General features: G+C 55.9%; 9 protein-coding genes across 9 annotated transcripts; 2 read left to right on the top strand and 7 right to left on the bottom strand.

The window, feature by feature from the left end:
* Positions 1-782: 782 nt before the first annotated feature.
* Positions 783-1,482, bottom strand: BKCO1_300062 (ribosomal protein l28e; the record flags this gene model as incomplete). The annotated part of the gene is made up of 4 exons (XM_020274224.1): positions 783-957; positions 1,059-1,183; positions 1,257-1,280; positions 1,345-1,482. 4 exons carry the CDS (start codon positions 1,480-1,482, stop codon positions 783-785), a joined length of 462 nt encoding a protein of 153 aa, XP_020134614.1.
* A 582-nt stretch (positions 1,483-2,064) lies between these two features.
* On the top strand, positions 2,065-2,583 carry BKCO1_300061 (protein precursor; the record flags this gene model as incomplete). The annotated part of the gene is made up of 2 exons (XM_020274223.1): positions 2,065-2,125; positions 2,246-2,583. 2 exons carry the CDS (start codon positions 2,065-2,067, stop codon positions 2,581-2,583), a joined length of 399 nt encoding a protein of 132 aa, XP_020134611.1.
* An 805-nt stretch (positions 2,584-3,388) lies between these two features.
* BKCO1_300060 (splicing factor 3b subunit 4) lies at positions 3,389-4,597 on the bottom strand (the record flags this gene model as incomplete). The annotated part of the gene is made up of 3 exons (XM_020274222.1): positions 3,389-4,072; positions 4,129-4,504; positions 4,575-4,597. The coding sequence occupies 3 exons, from the start codon at positions 4,595-4,597 to the stop codon at positions 3,389-3,391; spliced, it is 1,083 nt and encodes a 360-aa protein (XP_020134612.1).
* Positions 4,598-5,701: 1,104 nt separating this feature from the next.
* BKCO1_300059 (uncharacterized protein) lies at positions 5,702-6,153 on the bottom strand (the record flags this gene model as incomplete). The annotated part of the gene is made up of 2 exons (XM_020274220.1): positions 5,702-6,020; positions 6,062-6,153. 2 exons carry the CDS (start codon positions 6,151-6,153, stop codon positions 5,702-5,704), a joined length of 411 nt encoding a protein of 136 aa, XP_020134464.1.
* A 777-nt stretch (positions 6,154-6,930) lies between these two features.
* BKCO1_300058 (dna excision repair protein) lies at positions 6,931-10,504 on the bottom strand (the record flags this gene model as incomplete). The annotated part of the gene is made up of 4 exons (XM_020274219.1): positions 6,931-6,987; positions 7,043-9,864; positions 9,972-10,125; positions 10,205-10,504. The coding sequence occupies 4 exons, from the start codon at positions 10,502-10,504 to the stop codon at positions 6,931-6,933; spliced, it is 3,333 nt and encodes a 1,110-aa protein (XP_020134463.1).
* Positions 10,505-10,956: 452 nt separating this feature from the next.
* BKCO1_300057 (mitochondrial 54s ribosomal protein 7 5) lies at positions 10,957-12,150 on the bottom strand (the record flags this gene model as incomplete). Its single annotated transcript, XM_020274218.1, has 3 exons — positions 10,957-11,080; positions 11,131-11,817; positions 11,909-12,150. 3 exons carry the CDS (start codon positions 12,148-12,150, stop codon positions 10,957-10,959), a joined length of 1,053 nt encoding a protein of 350 aa, XP_020134468.1.
* Positions 12,151-12,504: 354 nt separating this feature from the next.
* BKCO1_300056 (ubiquitin c-terminal hydrolase family protein) lies at positions 12,505-15,326 on the top strand (the record flags this gene model as incomplete). The annotated part of the gene is made up of 5 exons (XM_020274217.1): positions 12,505-12,615; positions 12,810-12,896; positions 12,947-13,321; positions 13,382-14,021; positions 14,074-15,326. The coding sequence occupies 5 exons, from the start codon at positions 12,505-12,507 to the stop codon at positions 15,324-15,326; spliced, it is 2,466 nt and encodes an 821-aa protein (XP_020134467.1).
* Positions 15,327-16,214: 888 nt separating this feature from the next.
* Positions 16,215-16,724, bottom strand: BKCO1_300055 (uncharacterized protein; the record flags this gene model as incomplete). The annotated part of the gene is made up of 1 exon (XM_020274216.1): positions 16,215-16,724. The coding sequence occupies one exon, from the start codon at positions 16,722-16,724 to the stop codon at positions 16,215-16,217; it is 510 nt and encodes a 169-aa protein (XP_020134466.1).
* Positions 16,725-17,338: 614 nt separating this feature from the next.
* BKCO1_300054 (glucan endo-alpha-glucosidase agn1) lies at positions 17,339-18,875 on the bottom strand (the record flags this gene model as incomplete). The annotated part of the gene is made up of 2 exons (XM_020274215.1): positions 17,339-18,598; positions 18,654-18,875. 2 exons carry the CDS (start codon positions 18,873-18,875, stop codon positions 17,339-17,341), a joined length of 1,482 nt encoding a protein of 493 aa, XP_020134465.1.
* Positions 18,876-19,039: the final 164 nt, after the last annotated feature.

The raw sequence follows: 19,039 nt of genomic DNA, 5'->3' as shown, positions 1-19,039 counted from the left end.
TATATCGGCTTGACAAAACAGCTTTGGCGCTTACAACTACACTTGAACCACAATGACGATACTAGTCTTCCAGGTTGCCACTAGTCATGACTTCATACAATCGAGACCTGATACTCAGCCTGGCTCCACAGAAGATACTACTTATGTATGTAATTGAATCCAATCTCTAGACGTGGATATTGTCGTGACCGTGGTCAATGTCGTCTAGATATTAGATTCAATTTTCTTGCGCGGGACTCAAGGGCTCAAATCTACGGTCCGTCAAATAATTGTTCAGTCAGGGCGTATCATGTCGATTCGGCGACCAAGGAATTCCGGACGAGTGATTTGACTTTATCGACTGTGGTGCAGTCATCCGAGCCAAAGCTGTACCGGAACGTAAAGTAGCCTGGAACGCAAGTCCCCCGCACCCCACATCTCCTCGGGCCAAAGCTTCAAGCACCAAGACTCCCCCTCAAGTTCCCGAGACATTTCATCGAAGTTGGGTATATTTGGCACACGAGATCCTCCAGCATGCCGCAAACAAGCGTGATATTGGAAATTGTTTCGATTCGAGTTAGTGAAAAGGAGTCAAAGTCCCCGAACCCGAGCCAATTCCCCAGCTCGTGATCATGTTCAGCCATTTGCTCTTTGCATTTCGCATATGCGCCGATGATGGAAAAAAACTCCTTTGTCATCCGAACCCAGAGAGAAAATGCTCCTCCTCAGACACTTCTTTCTATCCTTTCCCCCCTTATCCCCTGACCATTTTTAAACCCTCATTACCGAGCGAAATGGGACATTTACTCGGACTTGGCGGCCTGCTGAAGAGCCTTCTTGCCCCTAGGCTTGGCGGGCTTGTCGGCCTTGACGGGCTTCTGGGCGTGCTTGATGGCGCTAGCACGGGCAACGGCCTCCTTCTGGAGGTCAGCGCGGTAGTGGCGCTTGACGGTCGAGTTGATGACGTTCTTGTAGACCCTATCCCAAGCTGTCAACATTCACGATCCACCCATAACTTCCTCCAAATAGCAGAGCGCGCGCCGACAGCGGGACCTGTTCCGGAATTGCGGGGTACGTACTTGCGGGAGGAGGTGGAGGGGCCGAAGGTGGTGGTCTGGATGGCCGAGGCGGGCTTGTTGGCCTTGTTGGCCTTCTTGATGGTGAACTCGACACCGCCGTTCTTGGCGGGCTGGATACCGTAGGCCTTCAATCGCACAAGGTCGCGTTAGTCGGGATCGATCCTAAAGCCGTCGCTCATTGCCCGGAATTGGTAATACCTTGTCGTTGACGAAACCCTCGTACTACACGAAACACTAATCAGCCAGACTGTACGGGACGGTGCTTCGTGGTAAGAGCAATGCGGACCTTGCGGGAGTGCTTGTTGGTCAGGTTCATCGGGTCGCGGGAGAACTGGACACCACCGCCCTGCTTGCGCTTGAGGAGGAAAGCGCTGGTGTTGCGGGTGACCTCCCAGACGAGGTCGGCAGAGACGTTCTGAACCATTGTGGCGGATTTGGGGGGTTTGTTGGGGGTGGTGAAGTGTGTCGGGCGGCCGTCTCTCTTGTCGCTGTCCTGCACTCGTCTCGTGTGGTCGCCGTGTGTATTTCCAAAATTGCCCGTCGCGAAACTACCCCGCAAACGGCTTAGCTGCGGGAGAACAGAAACGCCGGCATCCGGTCTGGCCGGGGTGGCGCAGCCGGCGCTGACGACAGGTGATCGCCGGGGAACGTGTCCGGACGGCCCAAGCGCATTACCCTACCTTCAGCTACTGCACAGTAAATGAGCCAGCAGACCACCCTCATCAGCTCCATCCACGCCAGCACCATGCTGTAACAGCAGCCCCACAACTGCCGCCATATCCGCAGAACACCGCAGCACCAGCTATTCCGCACACGCGTCGCCGCTCCCTAATTCCGTTCCGTTCCGTTCTCTTTCGTCACCTAGTGTACTCCGCACGCAGCCGCGGTTCCGGGTCGTGTTAGGAATCCTGAGCTACCACCACCACCACCACCACCACCGCGAGCCCGCCTCGTCCACTCCACAGTCCATCTTCCCTCCAGAGAACCTCACGACACATCCCCCACCATGTTCGTGGACAACTATCTCGCCTACTCCATTGCCCTCTCCATCTTCGTAATCGCAACCGGTACGCCTCCTCATCCAACCTCCTGCCCAGACAAAGAGGCGCCAAGCCACACCAGCCCCAACATTCGAATCTCCACGCCAACCTTCTACAACGAACACAGCTGACCAATCCCAACCACAGCCCTCTACTTCACCCGCGCGCGCTGGAGCTCGCACCTGCCACACCTCCCCTTCAGCCGGTGGCTGTACTCGCGGCTCCCCGGCGGCCACGGCTCGTTCGAGGACGACATGGAGGCCGGCTTCAGCAGCGCGCACTTCGACCTCGCCGGCAACGTCGCCGGCGGCGACGCGCGCGCGGGGCTCGACGGCGCCGCCAAGGCCGAGGTGCGCCGCATCATGCGCGCCCGCGGCTGCGGCTTCGACGAGGCCCGCCGCGTCTACATGCAGGACCGCTTCTCCAAGAACAACATCGGCCCCGACGGCCTCCCGAGGGATCCCAAGTTCGTGTCCTTCTCGTGAGCTTTGGGGGAAGGGTGTACGTTTCATGCGGGGAGATGGAGCGATGGTGGGATTCGGTTGGGGATGTGAAGGCGAGACACCAACTATGGAAGAATTCAAGTCGGGGCGATCGAAAGCGATTTCGGTAGGGAAGGATAAAGGAGTTTGGAAAGTTGGGCTGGAAGCATTATCACCGGATTTGGATCACTTTTCCCTTTTTTTTTCTAGCAAGCGCGGGCGTTGGATTTGGAGGGGTTTGGCTTTCCTCATTTCTTTCCTCCTTTCATTTGTATTACCGACAGGAGTCTCCTCCGCATTTCTTTGTTTGCCCTCGTACTATCATTACCCCGGACTATTCCTGCCGGTTTTCCTTACTACTCCGCGGAAGCTCTCCCTTCCGTTGAAATACTCAATATCGCGGGCCCCATTTGGGCAGTAGAAGCTGTCAGCTTCTCACACGAAGTCACTGTCAATGGTGTGTCACTCAGCAGCAGCAGAAGCAGCAATTCGACTCTCGCCACCCATTCAGTATGTTCTTGGGAAGTGGATCGTTCGAATTGCTGCACACCTTACATTACTGACAAGCCCCATTTCGCAAAACAACATTTGGCTACTTACGTTCGTGCCCGTAGGCATTTGGAAATAACCCCTAAGACGCCGACCTTATTCCATCCTAGCAGGCTTGTCTGTGCCCACCAATAACTTTTGTTCTCATTCCCAGTGAATGCTGAGGGGTATTTCACACACCACCAACCATATGCTTTTACGACTTCAAATAAGAACTCAGAAAATGCATTCAGAAAAGCACGTAGCACGGCTGATGCTCTCAACGCCTGGGGTATCCCGGCTGCTGCGCGAAGCCCGGCGGCGGCATGCCAGGAGGCATTCCGGGAGGAGGAGGGCCCTGGCCAGGCGGCGGGAATCCAGGAGCGAAGTTCGGCGGAGGGGCGAAGCCCGGCGGCGGAGCAGCCGTGGGCGGAAACTGGCCGGGCGGAGGGGGGGCGGAGAAGCCGGGAGGAGCGTAGCCAGCGGGGCCGCCGTAGCCAGCCTGGGACGGCGGGGGGCGAGCGGGAAGGCCGGCGGGCGGCGGCGGCAGCGGATGGGACTGGACCGGAGTTGTGCGGCTCTGCTGGTGCGGCGGGGGTACGTTCTGGTAGTTGGGCGGCGGCGCGAAGCCAGCGGGAGCGGGAGGCGGCGTAGGGCCGGTACCGTTGAGCATGGCGGCGGGAGCGCTGGGAGCCGGGAGGGAAGGCTGCTGGAACAGCTGGGGGGGAAGGGGCTGCGTGGTCGGCTGGACACCGTGCTTGCGGGCCTCGGCCGCGAGAGCACGCTCAGCAGCATCACCGTGGCGCTCACCCTTGCCATCCTTCTTGTAGGCGTACTGGACGCTGATCTCCTTGTTCATGAGGTATTGGCCGTTCATGTTCGCAATGGCATCGTCGGACGACTCGAATGTAGCGAAGGAGACGAAGCCGTAACCCTTGGACAAGTTGTTCTCGTCGCGCGCGACCTGTGCGAGATCACGTTAGATCGGGTGAAAAGTAATGCGTGGACGAGTATGTGTACCTTTGGAGCCGAGACAAGACTGCCGAATCTCGAGAAGCAGTCGAACAAGACCTTCTCATCAACCATAGGGTCCAAGTTGCCGACGAAGAGCTCGGCGCCGACCTCGACGGTCTTCTGCTTGTCGGCGCTGGCCTTGTTGACACGGATAGGCTTACCGTAGAGGCGGATCTGGTTCATGATCTTGGCGGCATAGTCGGCCTCTTCCTCACTTTGGAACTCGACGAAGCCGTAGCCCTGGTGAGTCTGGGTAACGCGATCTTTCGGAAGGTGGACGTTTTGGATGCGGCCAGCCTGGAGCATGAGCTCCCAGACCAGCTTGTCAGACACACGCTCATCGAGGTTGCCGACGTAAACGGTGGCTTCCTTGTCCTGCTCCCTGCGAACATAATGGATCCTTAGTCTCATGGTGGCTTGGTTATGCCCAGAGCTGTTGAACGAGAACTTACCAATGACGGCTCGGGGCAGACATGATGGCGATGTGTAGATCACCGGAAGCTCAATGCAGCGGCACAGGTGCTGGGGGTCGGGAGCAGCTCCTGCAGTGGAGTGAAAGAAAGTGGTGGCTGCTGGCGCGAGGTTGCGATGATGTCGAGCTTCAAGAGCTTACATGGGGCGGCGGGCGGCGAGACGCGCGCGCGGCCCGGAAAACCTAAGCTTCGCGTTCAGCCGAGGCTTTGCCGGCGCATCGACTTTTCGGGCTCACGGTCCATGACGAAGCTCTGAGAGACTCTCCGACCAACATCGCCCGCTTCACACCATCTCGTCCACAACCCCATTCCCCCACCACCAGCCAAGATGTTCACTCTCTCCGAGGAGTCCAAGGTATGCATACACGCACAAATGTGCTCCATCTCGCGCCCACTGACCTTCTCGCAGGAGCGCATCTCTAAGCTCATTGACGTTTCCCGCGTCGCCATCCACTAGTACGCTGGTCTTGCCGTCCTTTTCGCTTGTTTCTGTTTCTGACAATCGCAAAGTGGATACCTTCCTTTGATCCTCTACTTTGGTATGGCCTGACCGAGAAGCCAAACATAACCGTTGCTGACATTGCCTCAGGCTGGTCGCAAAGCACACCCAAGCCCGCCATCATCAGGTCCGACCGAAGTGCCAACCTTACTTTCGAAGCGCACAATCTAACTCGAACAGGCTTTTCTCTCCCCTTGGTTAAAACCATTCACGATTCCTGGCGACCATCTACTTATTCCGACAAAACTGTACAATGTTATAAATCTTGCGGCACCGGGGACATTCGGCGAAAACGCGGCAAGGAATGTCAGAATTGCGCGGCTGGGAGCAGCTCCTCCCCCAAGGCGGGTAATCAAACCACGCAGATCATGTCCTGGAGCGTCGAAATACCCCAGAGCAATGATTTGATGATGTAATACTAGAAATAGAGACGGACCCTTTCTCCCTTCACTGTTACTACTCTTCGATTCATCATGTACTCACAGCTAGCATACCGCATTTGGATGTCCTATTCGATTCAGAGCATCTCGTCAAACCCGGAAGCCTCCAGCAACAACCACTACTTCTGCTGCTAATTCACCTGTCCAAACGCCATGCCATACCAAATCTATACATCCGGCAAGCGAACCATGGTCTGCTGTACCTCCTTCACTTTCTCCAAGAACAGTAGCTTCTCGACATCCGAAGCGAACTCTACCCTCGCTCCAGTAACCCACTTCTTGCCCTCAACCTTACCCGGCTCGCTCCCTCTCCTTCCGCCGGTCCCTGCCTGGATTTTGTCCAACGGAATGTTCAATCCCTTGATCTTGATCTCTTTCCTTCCTTCATCCTTGACGCGGACCGGACAAGTGCTGGAGTTGAGATCAAAGGCAAGATATCTTGGCCGGAATTGGGCGCTAAAATGGATCATAGCGAGATTCTCGCCGCTGTCAGGATCAGCCCAGAGTCTAGATTCTCCATCCCGCACATCTGCTCCTGGTAGGCTAAAACTCCGGAAAGGCCTTCGTGAATCCCCAGCGTCTTCTCAAACTTGAACACGCCCACCAGAAATTGGCCCATGAGCTCGTTTTGGAAGAGGGTTCCGCCTGGTGCTCTGTTATCAGCAAAGACTCCTTCTCAGACGGTGGAATTTCTTGAGATTGTGGTAAACGCGGCTCACCTTTGACGTCTTCGAAGACATAGTTAACCTAGGTCGTCTTCTCTACTTTGATGGGCTTCGCGCCATAAGCCCTATCATGAAACTTCAGCTCCGCAACAACCCGCCATCTTGGACTTGAGAACTGCGACCATGTGCAAAGCACTCGCCATGACAACTGTGTCTTGTATCAGCATCTGGACCCACAAAGACAACTGTTGCCTCCAGAAGAAGGCTTTTTCGGTCAGTGACGCGCACAGACGCAAATAATAGGAGAATGCGGTAGAAAACCTCTGCCAGCAAAGTAGCTAATTCGTCTACCTCATCTGCCTCAAATCTCTACTTGTCCGCTGATGCCATGTGCCGTAAAAGAAATGTCCTCCGTGGGTATAAAAAGAGCATGCAGCAAGAATCCACCCAATGCTCAACCATATACCTGCAGGCTTTTGGGGGGATGTATGATCGTTTTGTGAAGGTGAAAAGTGCACGTCGGTGCGATATGAGAGCCAGGTCCGAATTTTGGAGGTAAAGAAAAAGAGTTCCTATGCGAGGAACCAGCTCTTCAGAATTCAAACACGAAAGTAAGAAACCGAAGTGAGATGGCTCTTCAATTCTGAAGTCCATCAAGAATCAAGCAAGTGTAGCCGTTCAAATCACTTTCTGTGGTCTGCATGTTTTGAGCAGAGAATGACCTCTCTTGCTCAAGTTCCGCGGAAGAGGAACTGCATGTCCTCTGGGGTGAGTTTCTCAATAGCAACCTGTGAGGCTTGTCAGCATTGGGGGAATTCTCAAAAGAACCAGTTCGATGCTTACCTGATCGTTGTTGACGGTTCCGTTGATCAAGGCCGCCTTCTTTTCCTGAAGCATGACGATACGAGATTCCACGGAGTCCTCAATGACCAAGCGAGTAATAACACAGGGGCGCTTCTGTCCAATGCGGTGACAACGGTCGGCACTCTGCCACTCTGCGGCGGGATTCCACCAAGGATCGACGATGAAGACACGGGAAGCTTCTGTCAAGTTCAATGCAACTCCGCCAGCCTTCAGAGACACCAAGAAGACCTCGACATCGGCATTCTTCATGAAGTACTCGATGGATCTCTGGCGCTGGACGGGGCTCATGCTTCCGTCAAGCATGACAGTGTTGAAGCCAGCACGGCGGAGACGCCACTCGATGAGTTGCAGCATAGACGTGAATTGTGAGAAGACAATCGACTTGAGAGTCTGCTTCTTGCTGCGAAGTTTGTAGAGATCATAAATGAGCATCTCAATCTTCGTCGAAGACGTCCACTCGTCCATCTTGATTCGGTTGATGATGGAGTTTTTCTTGACAAGGTCTTCATCCTGCTCGATATCCGGTTGCTCCCAATCGATAGAAAGGGGAATGTGGCAGCGAGGACAATCCGCATCCGCACCAGAAGCCTCGCACGTTTGGACGTAGCTCTTGACGCAAGCCCTGCAAAACTCGTGGTGGCAGCGGGACCTGATGGCCTCTTCAGCCGGCTCATCACAAATGTTGCAGACCAGAACATTCTGACCGCCGTCGTTCTTCTTTTTCAGAATCAAATCGGGGTGGTCAGCAACCTGGCGCATCTGCATGATGAGACCGAAGATGTTGGCGTAATTGTTGAGCATAACACCACGCGAGACGTACGTGTCGAACTGACGGTGGGTGTTGCTCATAATGCTAGATGAGAAGTCGCGCTCCACTTCGCCAAAGAACTCGTTGTGAATCTTGATCTCCTTGGGAGGAAGTTCCATCGAGCTTGTGTAGTCGCGCTTCAAGCGTCGGAGCATGATACGCGCGGTGATCATGTGAAGCTTGTCCAGAGCGTCCTTCCGCTTGACCGGGTCATCGCCGGTGATGGGGTTGAGTAACTCCTGATTGAAGACCGACAGATGCTGCGCACCAGCATGACGGCATTTAGAACATTTGAAGTCCTTATCGAGGGTCCAATGCAACTGGGCACAGCTGCACTGCTTGCAGAAGTAATCCGCAAACGGGCGGACTTCCAGAAATCGGAGCAGTGAGAAAAACTCGCCAATGCGGTTCTGGACTGGGGTTCCAGACAAACACCATTTGTACTTGCCCTTGAGAGCAAAGCATGCCTTGGCAATGCCCGTCGTCCTTTGCTTGATGCTATGAGCCTCGTCAAGAATCAGGCGATGGTACTCAATAGCATGGATTGGTGATGCTTCTTTCACAATCTCGTCGGCGCGGGTCCAGCCCTTGACCTGCTTTCGGTGCAGAGACTCAAGGCTGTTATACGAGATCATAATGACGTCGTACTTCTTCAGGTCCTTTACTTCCAGCTTCTTAGACATTGCGTTCGAACCGTGGTAAACCAAAACCTTGAGTTTTCCATCAGTGTAGTCGCTGATTTCGTTCGACCATTGCATCAAAGCCACCGGTGGGACAAGAACCAACGTAGGAGCCTTGGCAGGATAGTCCGACATGATCAGCGAGACAGCTTGAATGGTTTTACCCATGCCCATCTCATCACCGAGCAAGCCACCCTTGTATTGAGTCTTCTCCTGCTTGATCATCCAGTCAAGACCTTCAAGCTGGAAAGACTTTAGCTTCCGACTGATTGAGGCTGGCTGCTGCACAGGAGTTGGCTTTATGATGGGAATTCTCTGAATGTCCTTCCACATAGTCTTGAGCTCTGGATGCGACCGCTCAAAGTTATCACGGTGACGCTTCTTCCTGCGCTCCCGGGGGTCTTGAATGAGGATGTACCGTGTCTGAAGACGGGCCCTCTCCTCTTCGGTGAGCTGAGGGACGTTGAAGCGAGCTGTATCAGTAGTGGAAGTCTGCAGTGCCGAGGAAGACATGTTGATAAGTGGTATGTCCTGAGACTCGGTGTCGTCCTCAGAGTCGTCTTCGGCGTCCGAGTCCACGAAGTCATCACCAGTGTCTTCACTCGGTAGGCCCACATCGTCACTCTCGGAGTCAATAATCATCTTGCCGCGGCTTGGGCGCGCTGCCCGAGTGCGTGTGGGAAGCTTCGTGGTCTTGCGAGGTTGAGCTTTGTCCTTGCCCTTAGAGCCTGCCGCGAGTGGCAGGACGTCAACGTCTGAAAGGTCTGAAGGTGCAGAGGATAGCTCTTCATCGTCGGTATCCTTGACTGCCGGCTTTGTCGGCTTGAAAGGGTTCCATGATTGATCGTCCTCTCCGTCGTCTTCACTGTCGTTGACCTCTCGCCTCGGCTTCTTGAAGCTGCCGCCACCATACTCTTCCTCCTGCAAGGTACGAGCGAGTTCTTCGTCATTGGCGGTACCTCCGTTTCCAGCCTTTGCCTGTGAAAGCCTCGTGCTTCTTGTTCGCTTCGCTCTGGTCGAGGGCGCAGGTGTGTTGGAATAGCTCGTAGCCGGGGTCTCGACCTCGGCAGAATGGTCGCGACTTGTCGAGTCAATCGACGACTCGGTGGAGGTAGCTTTCTTTGCCGAGGATCGCGCTGCCCGGGGCGCAGACATGATGGCGACCGCCTTCAAGGTGCCGACCTTGGGCGTGACAGTGTTGAGTTCGTCTGCACTGTCGGAGCTGTTCGGAACGACAGTGCGGGACCTCAAAGACCGGGCGCGAGTGTTGACAGGCACTGAAGAATCGGCTGCGGGTGAAGCGGTCGAAGAAGCTGCGCAGGGTCAGCAGAGGTCGCGCTGTAAAACCGGGCAGGCTGGTGTTGGGCGTTACGACGCAGCATCTGCCGCACGTAGAGAATCGGATGCGCTCCTCACTTACCAGACTGGGCTGACGCCCTGGGTCTACCTCGTGCCATGGCGGGAGTGAAACAGAAGACTAACACAGGCGACTGAATGAGCGATCGAACCCAAGCAAACGGCGAGCAGGCGGTGAGAGCGAGCGCAAGAAAGAGAGGCGGCAGCGGAGCGGATGTCTTACATTAAGTTAGCGGCTGTTAGCAGCTTCTGCGGTTTGCCACAAGGGAAATTGATGGCACCGGGTCGGGTCGGAACTCGACCAGTCGACGGATCAAAGAGAGAAAGAAAGAAAACGCCGGGACTCGTGGCGACCTCTGGGAGTCGGGGATCCTGCTCGATCAATGAAGTGGAGTCGACGACTGGTGCATCGGCCGCACGTCCCTTGCCGTGGTGCTTATCGCCACGGTCGGTCGCGTCGGTTCTCCGGATACGCGCGCCATCACGTGCTTGATCAATGGGCAATTTGCGTTGCAGCTGCGACGCTCCAATTGGTCTGAGCTCAAGAGCATCTGGAACAAGCTGAATGCCCGCTCCAAAGCGCCCTTTGACTGACATATGAGCTTGTGTTTTGTCTTCCTGCTGCGTGCTGCGCTGGACATCTTTCCGGGATCACGCGCGTCACACGTACTGTAGAGGCAGCGCATGGTCAATCTAACGTTCATGCGCGTTTGTAGCTCGACTGCCTATTCAGACATCCAAACGCACCTGGTCGGCCTTAGGTTGGACAGCCTGGAGCTATCAAGGTCCTCGCACCGCATACTGTTTTTGAATGCAGCCACCAATTGGCCGTGATTTCCGTCGTACCGCAGCGATGAAACACAAGCAAACCGTCCACAAACTCAAGCCATCTTTCAACAGAGCTGGTCATCTATACATATCACTCCGTTCAACTGATCTTTGTTGGGGTTCATCAAGTATTCGTACACGCCCGCGCATGGCCCTGTGCTGATCTGATGCTTTGCCGCCGCTGATTGAAAGGCTAGAATACAATCGAACGCGCTGTCCGCTCAGTTCCTGAACTTGCCGTAGAACGGAATACCAACGGCGTTGACCAGCATTCTTGCCTCCATATCGGTGTTTGCCGACGTCTTCACAATGATATGGCAACCCGGTATCATCTTGGGCGGGTACCTGCTCGAGATTAGCGGGCAAAGCTCGCACACAAGCCCGGTCGAACTCACATGTCGTAATTGACCTCAACCTCCGGGTACAAGGCCACAGCATCGGGGGGCAAACCAAACCCGATGTTGCCGCTGCTGTCTCCCGAAGTGCCCTTGGCTCCCTTCCATTCCTTGATCCTCGGCAGCACCAGGTCGATTGTCTTCCCCAGGAAATCGTACATGGCCTCACCCGTGAGCTCGGCCTTGACGGCGATAAATCTGCCTTCACGCAACCCCCATTGCGACACGCTCTGCCTGGACTTGTGAGCAGTGGTGCGAATGCCTGTTATGGCCTGGATAACCATGCCAGCAACGTGAAGGTGTGCTGAGTCTTCTGACGCTTTCTTCACCATGCTGTGGACCGTGATGCTCTCCAGCTTGGGAACGTTGTTGAACGTGATAGGCTTCCGCAGGAGACGGAGTGTGTCTCCACCGCGAGGGCCTCTCAGAGGGCGGTTCTTGAAGTATGGTGAATCGCCAACCCACTCTCGTAATCTCTGTGACTTTGGCGGTGCACGATAGCCTGGGGGGTGATGGTGGTACGCCAAGGTCATCAGGTCGGATTGGATTGTGCTTTCGTAGGTTTGCTCCAGGCGCGGCGATGTGAACGGTCCGGGGATGAACAGGCGAGAGGACGGATCGGCCTTGGGCGGAGGTTGGTGTGGATGCAGAGGGCCACGGTAGTACTTGGGGGATCGGAACTGGTATCTGCCACAGATCTGTCAGTAGATGGCTGCGGTAAACGTGCGCTGCCGGCGACGGAATATGCCACAGCGGCACCAATTGCAGTGTCGCGCACCTGCTGGATGGCAAGGGCCTTGCTCTCTGCTTCTGCCGCCCTATCGGATCCCATGTCTTGATGATTTCTCCTTCCGGGGGCGGCGCGGCGAACGACGAGGCGTCCTCCAGGTCATCGCTGGGGTCCGTGGCCGGCGACGAGGAGGCATTGCGGCGGCCAAGGGGCGCGGCGGCGCTCAAGCAGGGGCGCGCATCGGTGCGGAGGGCGCAGCTCAGGCGCGCGCCGAGCTCGCGGAGGGCCATTGTGGGGAGGAGGCTGGCGTGATGTTCAGCGAGGTCGTCGGCTTGATGCGCAGATCCAGAAAATCGGCGACTGCTGCGCACGGACAAAGCGCTTGATCCCCGGCGGGCCCCAGCTGAGGCCGTTAAGAACCATGACCATTGCAACAAACAGCACCTGCTCACATCGCAAGGGAGCTCGAGCTCTCCTGTCCGCTCCGACGCTGCGCCCCGCCGCATCCGACCTCTCGCACTCGCTTCGCCTTGCGCCGCAAACGAATCCTCCGCGCAAACAGCGCCAACGTCGCCGCCTGCCTACCCCACACTGTCTGAGCCCAGCCCAAGCCCACCAGCCCTCCCGGCCACCTTGCTTCATGGATGTCTGCGAAGTACGGCGGCGAGATCATGGAGGGGATGTCGCGATTCTTAAGCAGGCGCGGCAAGCGCTCCGCCGGTGAGAAGCGCAAGAGCAACAACAGCATCGAGGAGGTCAGTGAAGTGTCGCCATCAGCCGGACCGCGGGGTCATCGCCGCATGTTGCGCGGGGTCTCCACCTTCATCTTCACGGCCGCCACGCCTGAAAATGTCAGGAGCGCTTTGTGCGGCCGATGCTCTGCCTCGCCGGTCGACTGCCTGCTCCCAGGCCCTGCCTGCTAGACCTGACCTGCTAACACCACCACCAGCCTCCCCCACCAATCCCATCCGACCTGTACAACATTTTCTACACCGACGACAATAAGAGGCAAGACAGCGAAGAGGAGAAGAAAAAGGTGCGCGGAATCATGCTGGGTCCTCACGGCGGCTGCTGACGCACATGCAGGTCAAGGCGGTTGCGCAGCGCCTCACCGCCTACGGAATCAATACCCTCAAAGACCCCCAAATCACGTATGCGCTGCGATCCAGGATCACGAATGGCGACGTCAAGGAATCGACGGAGCTGCTGGTTCTCTTCGAGGATTCGGTGGACGGCATTTTGCGCGAATACAGCCCAAAGACGAAATTGCTTGGCGCCGAGAATAGGTGTTCGGTCACCTGCTATCTGGATTCGTTGCTCTTCGCTATGTTTGCAAGACTGGATTCCTTCGAGGCCATGCTGTTCGACTCCTTTGCCGACACTCCCCGAAGACGACTAGCAACTATCTTGCGGCTCTGGGTGAACCTCTTACGCGCCGGCAAGCTCATCACTGTTGACATCGTACGTAGAGTTCTATGCGCTCTTACCTTTCTGAACCAGGACTGATATTCTTCCGTATAGACGAAACATCTACAGGAAGCCCTGGCCCAGTGCGGCTGGGAGGATGCCGCGCACTTGAACCAGCAAGATGCGTCAGAAGCATTTACATTCATCACTGGTCAGCTGGAACTACCTTTGCTCACATTGAAGATGGACATCTATCACACGGGAAAAGAGGATGTTGCCGATGACCACAGATTTGTCAACGAGAGGTTGTTGGAGGTTGCTATACCGGAGGATAACCCGCACAGCGACGAACCAATAAAGCTCGAAGAATGTCTGGAGATCTACTTCAACAACCGTATTGAAGTCAGGCGCCATCTAGAACGGAGAGGCACCCTTCAGTCAGTCAGGGAGAATGAGGAGCCGATTCCGAGCGCCCCAGAAAAATCCAATGCGGTACATGTCGAATCGATTGACGTGACATCCGGACCGGAGTCGCCAGCCGCACCGACCTACAGTAGTGCCTCCAGTAGCCCCATATCGTCGGAGAGACCTGTTAACACTCGACACCGAACAGACAGTATTTTCAGCGAACGGCACTGCGGAGCTGGGGAATCATCCGAGAAGGCGCCCTCGACCGGGCCTGGACGTACCCGCTCAAGTTCCTTCGCCAAAAAGGAGATTACAATGCCTGCCTGGCAATTCTTTAGCTTGATTCGTGAGTGGTTAACTGTTAGACGGTCAGTTCAACAGAGCTAATCTCTTCACAGCCTGGTACACGGACAATGCGCCAGCCAACGATGCCCAAGTCGCTGCTCACTTTGCAGCGAAGCGCCCAATCTTGGGTATATGCTTAAAAAGATACTCGATGTTGCCCAACGGCCTCCCGGTACGACGTGGCACATTCATTGACATCCCATTGGAAATTGCGCTGCCCCATTTTATATCGGATGACCGAATGCAGGAAGAAGGGCCTTTATTCGGAAACTTTCAGCTTGTCCTGCAATCCGTGGTATGCCATCGCGGGGCGTCCGTGGATTCTGGGCACTACATTTCGCTTGTTCGCGGTCAGACTTCAAGAGCAGTCGGCTCGAGGGACGGACCGGAAAACTATCGACCTGACAATGATGATGAGCACACGCCCTGGATGCGATTTGATGACCTGGCGAAGGAACGTGTGACCCACGTTGACATCCAACAAGCCTTGAAGGAAGAGACACCATACCTCCTCTTCTACCAAGTCTGCCCCATCGACGAGGAACTGGCACGAGGAGATCCCCCTACCTACGAAGAGGCAAACTCAGAAGCTGCAGGTGGAGATGACAACATCCTAGCTGAGAAAGGTGAGCTTGCCATCGACACCTCCGACTGGGAGCCGAGCCGCCCGAGCCTCGAGCTCACGGAGAACCACATCCTGTCACCCAGCCAAGAAGTCCCCGGCTCCAACGACTCCGCTCGGGGACGTTCGAGCTTCAACAGCACGCGCCGCAACAGCATAGCCTTTGACGAAAGCAGCCTCGCATCGCGCAACGCCACCGGGCCGTCCACGCCAGCCGACGAGACACGCACGAGCTTCCTCTCCTCGCGCCGCGGTTCCAAGGCGGCGAAGAAGAACGGCGGCGGCAGCAAGAGCCGCCCCACCAGCCAGAGCGGCGAGGGCCGCCTCAGCATCACCATGTCCCGCCTCACGGGCCGCAAGAGCCGGGACCGCCTCGGCGAGAGCACCAACACGCTTCCGCTCCGCAGCGGCGACACCAAAGAAAAGGACGACACCAGCGGCGGCGATGACAGCAACGTCGAGGGCGACCCGAGCAACCCGCTCGTCCTCGTCGAAGCGCCGACAAATAACATCCATGCTCCGCAGAAGAGCTCAACGTCGATGGGCTTTGGCCGCACGAAGAAGGAGAAGAAGGCACGCAGGAGCAGCAGCGTGCCGCTGGCGGACGAGCTGGCCAAGGCGGAAGGTAGTGGGAAAGGGAAGGCGAAGAGAAAACCCCCGGATCGGGAGTGTGTCATCATGTGAGAGAACGGCGGACACTCGACACCACCCTTCTTGGTTCTCTCGCGCTCCTCTCCTTCCCGGCGCTGGCGTCTCTACCTTTTTTTTTGCATTTGCATATTTGGTTCCTTTGGCATCATTTGCGCGCTGAGAATAGCGTACTGCATGAAGCGAGCATTGCAATACACACCATCGCATCAGACCATGCTTTGCGTGCGGCATTTGAGCGCTTTTTCTTCATCATCTCCCCAGTCTTTCCACTTTTTCTGTTCCTTGTAGATAATACGTTTTAATTCCCTTCATCTCATGCTCCTTGCTCTTGATTTTCTTTTTCCTGATTTGGCACAAACCATTGATTCTTTACAGACACCATGGGGATACACAACGGGAAAGGACGGTGGGTACATATGGATGTAAAGACCGGGATGAGACGAATGATATCCAGTTGTTTAGGGGTTGGTCTGTACCGAGGGTGCATCGTGTTGGTAGATGGTAGATGAGTAAGGGCAACTTCTGGTACTTTGCGTTCGCATCAAGCTTAGGCAGTGAAACCTGGCGCATACACTCACGTGGATCAGGCGCGTTGGTTCCGATGCAAAAGTCAATCAGAGCACTACGCGACTTCGTTCAAAGGTGAAATTCAACTGCGCAAGGAGGTCACGATGGACGGATTTGAGAATCAGAATCTCAGATTATTTGGCCTCTGTGTACCTAAGCAACCCACCGTTGAGAAACTGCGGGTCTAAACTTTCCATCCGTCTGAAAAGGAAATCACTAGTGTGTCTTGCCTATTGTGCAGACCACCTTCTAACCCGAAGTCAAACGGCGTGAAAGAGAAAGCCGATTGCTGCAAGTCGTACGAACGACAAAGTGTGGGTGCTGTCCAGTCCTTGTCGTCCATGCCCTCACTCCTCACCAACCGAGGTTGGGGCAACCGCAGGTGCAGGAGCACTTGCCAGACTTCTTCTTGCCCTTGTTAGGACCAGCGAGTTCGTAGGCGCCGTCCCAAGCAAGGCAGCGGGAGTCGTTGCAGTCATCCGAGTTGCGGAAGAGGGTCTTGCACCAGGCAACACAACCCTTCTTTCCCTCGCCCTGCAATGATCGGGGTTTGTCAGTGCTGCTTATGGAGAAATTGAGGGAACAAGTGGAATCAAGTGAGTCGAGGTGAGTGGAGCTTTGGTGGAAGGGGGGAATCTGCATAAGGCTCACATCTTCCTGGGTGCCGGTCTCCCAGTCACAGGTGGACGGCACGATGCCGGCAATGTCGTTGCGCTTGATGTGGCTGGTGCGGCGGGAAATGTCGCTGTCGCTGTCATCGAAGATGGCGTCATAGACCTTATCGCAGAAATCGGCCTTGACAGTGACGGCGAGGAAGCAGGCCTGAATGACCAAGAAAGCAAGAATGACCTTGAAGGAGAACATCTTGTCGGGGTCGAAGAAGTGGAGAAGATTCTTCCTGGAATCAGAGTGCTTTGATTGAGTGGATGATCTGAGCCGGTGCGTCGAAGAAGTGACGAAGAGGTGAGGTCGGGTAGAAAGAAGCTCTGGTGGAGGATTTGAGGAGGAAGGGAGTGGTATATAGCCCTAGGGCAGCCGTGGCAGGTGCGCCTGCCTGCTCGGCTAAGCTTAGTGGGTTGTGCCTTCCATTTTCGATTAACCTTCCCTGCGTGTGATGCATAGGTTGCGATGAAGTTGCCTTTTGTGGCGGTCACTGGGTCGCCCGCACCGGCCCTACGTCCAGACACGGTTCTTCACCACTGTGGAAATGCTGTGATGCTCAGCATCAACCCGAGCGTTGCGGAACAACTCAAACTTCAAAAAAGGGCAGTTTGCGTCACATTGATGGCCTTGCAGTAGACGCGTACCCTTGCGTAGCCGAGAAAGACGCCTGAAATAGAAGCGCGAGACAAAGCTTCGCAGCTCGTTGATTGAGTCTTCTACGGCCGTATATGGAGGAATACCTACAGTCTTAAGGCCGATCTAGTGCAACGACTACATACCCACCCAGGCCAGGATGACCGCGGGGCACCGAGGACTCATGAAATATGCACAACGTGGTAGTTGTAGTTATACGTCTTGTTCTCGTCTGCCTCACCAGTGACGGTTACGGGGCCATCTCCGGCGCCCATTGGAAGGTGACCATCCTTGATGAGCTCGACCCGCTGCGGACCTGCCTTCATCCCCTTCACGCTGTGGGCATTCAGCCCTGGCTGTCCCGCAATCGACGCAAGAAGCTCACCTCCGCTCCAGACGTTAATACCAACACCGTGCGTGTCTGCCGGCAGTAAAATGGCGAAGTTGACGGCATCCTCGGCATTCTCGCAGCCAGAAGGTCGGCCCATGCGGTCGCCGGGGCAATTCGTGCCAGCTAGGCGATCGCGGTACCAAAAAGCACCAGCAAACTCGCCGAACGGCACAATCTGAGACGGATGTGTGGCACCTGCCTTCCAAGCGGCTACGAAGGGCGCAATGACGTGGAGCCAAGCCTTGTGGTCGTAGCCGTCAGTATAGAGGCCAATCTCCGGGCAGCTGGCGATTCCCTCTTGCCACACGTTACCAACATAGTGGCTTTCACCGGCATCGTTCCACGAGATGACCTGAACGAAATCGGGAGACAGGGCAAGCACTTGGGCCATGCGGTGGGCGAGATTCAGCTCGCCGCGGCGATACCAATTGCCGCTGCCATCAATGCGCTTGAACTGGAGCGAAGACATGGGCATCATGTACACTTTGCCGGCATTATGGGCACACTGTATGCCCACCTCATCAACAGCGGAGCTCACGTCGCTGATGCCGTCGTCCTTGAAAGGCCAGGCCGTTTCCCAGCTGAACACACCATCAACGACGGGATAGCGGTTGAAGAAGTTGTCATCATAAGCTGCGCCACCATGATCGTCGAAGTCCGGCACGAAGAAGGGGATGATTCCATAGCGGTCTTGAAGCTGGGCGCGGAACTTCAAGGTCCAGCCGTCGTTGGGGTGCGGAAGGTCAAAGTCCTTGCGGCCCCCCTGGAAGGTGCTGACGAAAGGCAAGCCTTGGTAGCGATAGTAAGCCGGATGGGCCTGATAGTGGACGAAAAGCGGGAGGAAATCAACGGGGTCGGCGAGAACATCCATATCGAAGGAGAAGAAGAGCTTGAAACCGGCGGCCTCGGCGGCGGCAAAGACCCAGGAAAGAGCGTTCAAGGACCAGTCGTCCTTCACGTTCTGGACGTTGAGAACAAAGGCATCGAATCCAACGGACATGGCCTCCCTGACATCGGTGTGGGCTTGATCGATGCTGCCCATGCTTCCAACCTGCGTTTCTGGTCAGCAAGCTGGGTGCAGGACAAAGGTAGAGCCAGCTGGGTACCATGTAATGGCAGAAGATGCCTTTCCGGCGACGGTGGCAGTCATGGTGGCAGTGATCAAACTGCGGCCGCTTGTCATGGAATTGCTGCTGATGACTGGGATGGGAATCGAAGGGCGGAGGTGGAGGCTGTTGCGGGGAAGCTTGGTCGCGCAGACCGGCGTCAGCCAGCAGGTCCTTGACCTCGCGCTTGCTCTTCTTCCAGAAATCCCCGATGCGATCCATTGTCGGCGGGCTCCATGGCGAAGGGCGGTGACGGATTATTTATCGATGGCGAGAGGTCGTGTTTAAGACGCTCGCGCTTCCGACGATCCGACTGGGCGCTGGGCGCGGGGGCAGCGGCGCCAGGCAGCGGAGCCAGGCAGCGGAGCCAGGCAGCGGGCCCCTGC

Source organism: Diplodia corticola (assembly GCF_001883845.1).
Source record: "Diplodia corticola strain CBS 112549 chromosome Unknown scaffold3, whole genome shotgun sequence".
Lineage (NCBI taxonomy): Eukaryota > Fungi > Ascomycota > Dothideomycetes > Botryosphaeriales > Botryosphaeriaceae > Diplodia > Diplodia corticola.
The sequence above is the reverse complement of the archived record's forward strand: the minus strand, read 5'-3'. Positions and strand labels throughout refer to the sequence as shown.